This window comes from Watersipora subatra, chromosome 6, assembly GCF_963576615.1.
Source record: "Watersipora subatra chromosome 6, tzWatSuba1.1, whole genome shotgun sequence".
Classification (NCBI taxonomy): Eukaryota; Metazoa; Bryozoa; class Gymnolaemata; order Cheilostomatida; family Watersiporidae; genus Watersipora; species Watersipora subatra.
This window is the reverse complement of record NC_088713.1, coordinates 46,288,614-46,291,022: the sequence shown is the minus strand read 5'-3', so window position 1 is coordinate 46,291,022 and position 2,409 is coordinate 46,288,614. Positions and strand designations below refer to the sequence as shown.

Genomic DNA, 2,409 nt, shown 5'->3' with positions numbered 1-2,409 from the left:
TTTCCCTTGCCCACACAGTTATGCCACGGCTTAGATTTGTCATTGCAAGCATTGATGCTGTCTGCTGCTGTCAACAGATTCTTATATTTTCCTTGCAACTTTTAATTCAACTCATTGAGCGAGGTAAATATGTCAAACAAGTAGGCAAGAGTTGGTTCAAACCCAACTGCAGTCATCGAAAAGGACAGGTTGTTCTTTTTTTAGTGTTCAAAACTTCAGAATTTATGATCTCAGCTCAAAGAATCTCGCCGACATGTTTCTCGTGGAAAGCTATCTAATTTATGTGTAGAATAGTGCAGAGAAGTAAGATGCATTCACATCTTCACATAGCTTGTTAAAGAGTCGTGAATTCAATGCATGCCTCTTTATGTAGTTTACGGCTTTAATTACTGTTGAAAGATGATCATCCATAGACTGGAGAAGAGTTCTAGCAGCGGGAGCCTCTCTGTGGATGAAGCAGTGTGTTCCTTTTATCAATGAGTTCTTCTTTTTTACCAATTCAACAAATTCAGAGCGGCAACTTAACATTGCTGGAGTGCCATCTGTACAAGCTCCAACAAGCTTGCCCAAATCTACATCTTCCTGCTCAAAGAATTCAGATATCACATGCATGATATCAGCTGCTGTTGTTGTGTCTGATAATGGTTTGCAGAAAGGGAAGTCATCTTCCATTGTATTTTGACAGACATGCCAAACACATACCATTAATTGAGAATGATTGGTTTATGTCAGTAGTTTCATTGAGTTAGATGGCAAACAAGGGAGAAGTTTTGATCTTTTCCAACAATTGAGACTGTATATTAAGTGAGAGCTCATTGATTCTTAAACTAACGGTGTCATTTGAAAGTGATATACCAGCTAATTTTTGAGAGGCAGCTTCACCAAGCACCAGCTTAGCACATTCTAACATGCAGGGCTTAATCAGTGTTTCGCTAACGGTATGTGGTTTCTTTTCTTTTGCTATGCGGTATGAACCATAATATAATGCTTCCCATGCAGTATGTATGTGCTGAAGAATGGCGCCAGTAGTGTCCGGTCTTGCTCGTTTTAGTTGTCTTTCCTTAGATTCAAAGAAAGCTCTTTCTTTTTTGGCATCTTCCGGATGCTGGCTGTTTAATTGGTTCTTAAGCTAATTTGGTTTCATAGAACCATTCCCAAGTGTCTTCATACATAAAACACATTGTAGAAGTTAGAGACCTTGTTCAGCAAGGTGTGAAAAAAAATCCAGATAAATTTCATCATATTTTTGCTTTAAGGAATTTGACATGATCACCTTTAAATATGCAGATAGTTTCTAAATGCACTTCGTCTATCAAAATTACATAGCTACACATGTCTAGATCATGTTACCAAAGTGCACTGTGTGTACTGTATGATCACGCTTTTTGAGTTGGGGTTACAACTGATGCTTTATTATTGTGGAATTTATACCAAATTACATCGTGAAAACAAAAATATAAAATTATATAATGTAGAATGATTTAATAAATAAAATAATGTGCATTGATAATAATAGATAGGAGAACAATCAAAAGTATAGCAAAGCTAATCAGTGATATTATGAACTGGTGTATTGTCATGTAATGTAATGTCAAGAGCTTGTAGTATGCTTGAATAAAACATGATAGTTTGATCAAAAAAATCACAGTAAAAACCTACATTGAAGTAAAACGTGATAATATATTTATGTCCCCTGTTGGCTCCTTTTCCTGGTCATACAGTAGAATGGTTGTAGTATATAGTAGTGTTTTTCTCCAGAAAAATATCATAATATCAATGTAGTTTAAATCTCATACTAATTTTAACAATAAAAACATAAATCCATTAACAAACATATTTATGCTTATTATTCCTTATAATAAAAATACTGACTAGTTCACACTATCTTAACTGACTTTTCTTATAAAAGGCAGTATATGATTCATAGTTGTTAAAAACAAGCATGCATTTGGCAAAAAACAAGTGCTTGTCATAGAGGCCGCATCCTGTTGGTTGGTGATATCACTTTTATGGCTAATTTAATTTGGTAATTTTGTAATCTAATGGGTAAACATATTTGTTTTCTTAAAAAAGTGTGATTATACATTTTGGGTAAATATTTTTAATCTTGAACTGCGTATGTATTCAATGAAAGTAAATATTGCCAAGACTAGTGCTAGTATACATACAGCTCCTTGGAAAGCTAGCAGTTCACTGATTTGGTGTATGCTTGTGTGATGCCTCAGTAGTATGGTAGTGATGCATAGCTGATGCAATGCAGACTAATTATCCAATAAGCTACTTGATACATCCCGAGGCTTGGTTTCCGTATTAATACAGTTGTGCCCACAATACAAGCATGTATCTGCACATGTATTTGGTGAGAATACAGTACAACAGCTATATCCTTGAAATGCGCGTAATCAATAT

At 35.0% G+C, this 2,409-nt stretch overlaps 1 protein-coding gene across 1 annotated transcript; it reads right to left on the bottom strand.

Annotated features, from left to right (window-relative positions):
- Positions 1 to 279: 279 nt before the first annotated feature.
- On the bottom strand, positions 280 to 672 carry LOC137398316 (protein FAM200C-like). The gene has a single exon (XM_068084423.1). The coding sequence runs from the start codon at positions 670 to 672 to the stop codon at positions 280 to 282; it is 393 nt and encodes a 130-aa protein (XP_067940524.1).
- Positions 673 to 2,409: the final 1,737 nt, after the last annotated feature.

What these genes read in the sequence shown, in the direction of transcription:
- LOC137398316 (XM_068084423.1), bottom strand. Translation starts at nt 672, where the DNA reads ATGGAAGATGACTTCCCTTTCTGCAAACCATTATCAGACACAACAACA.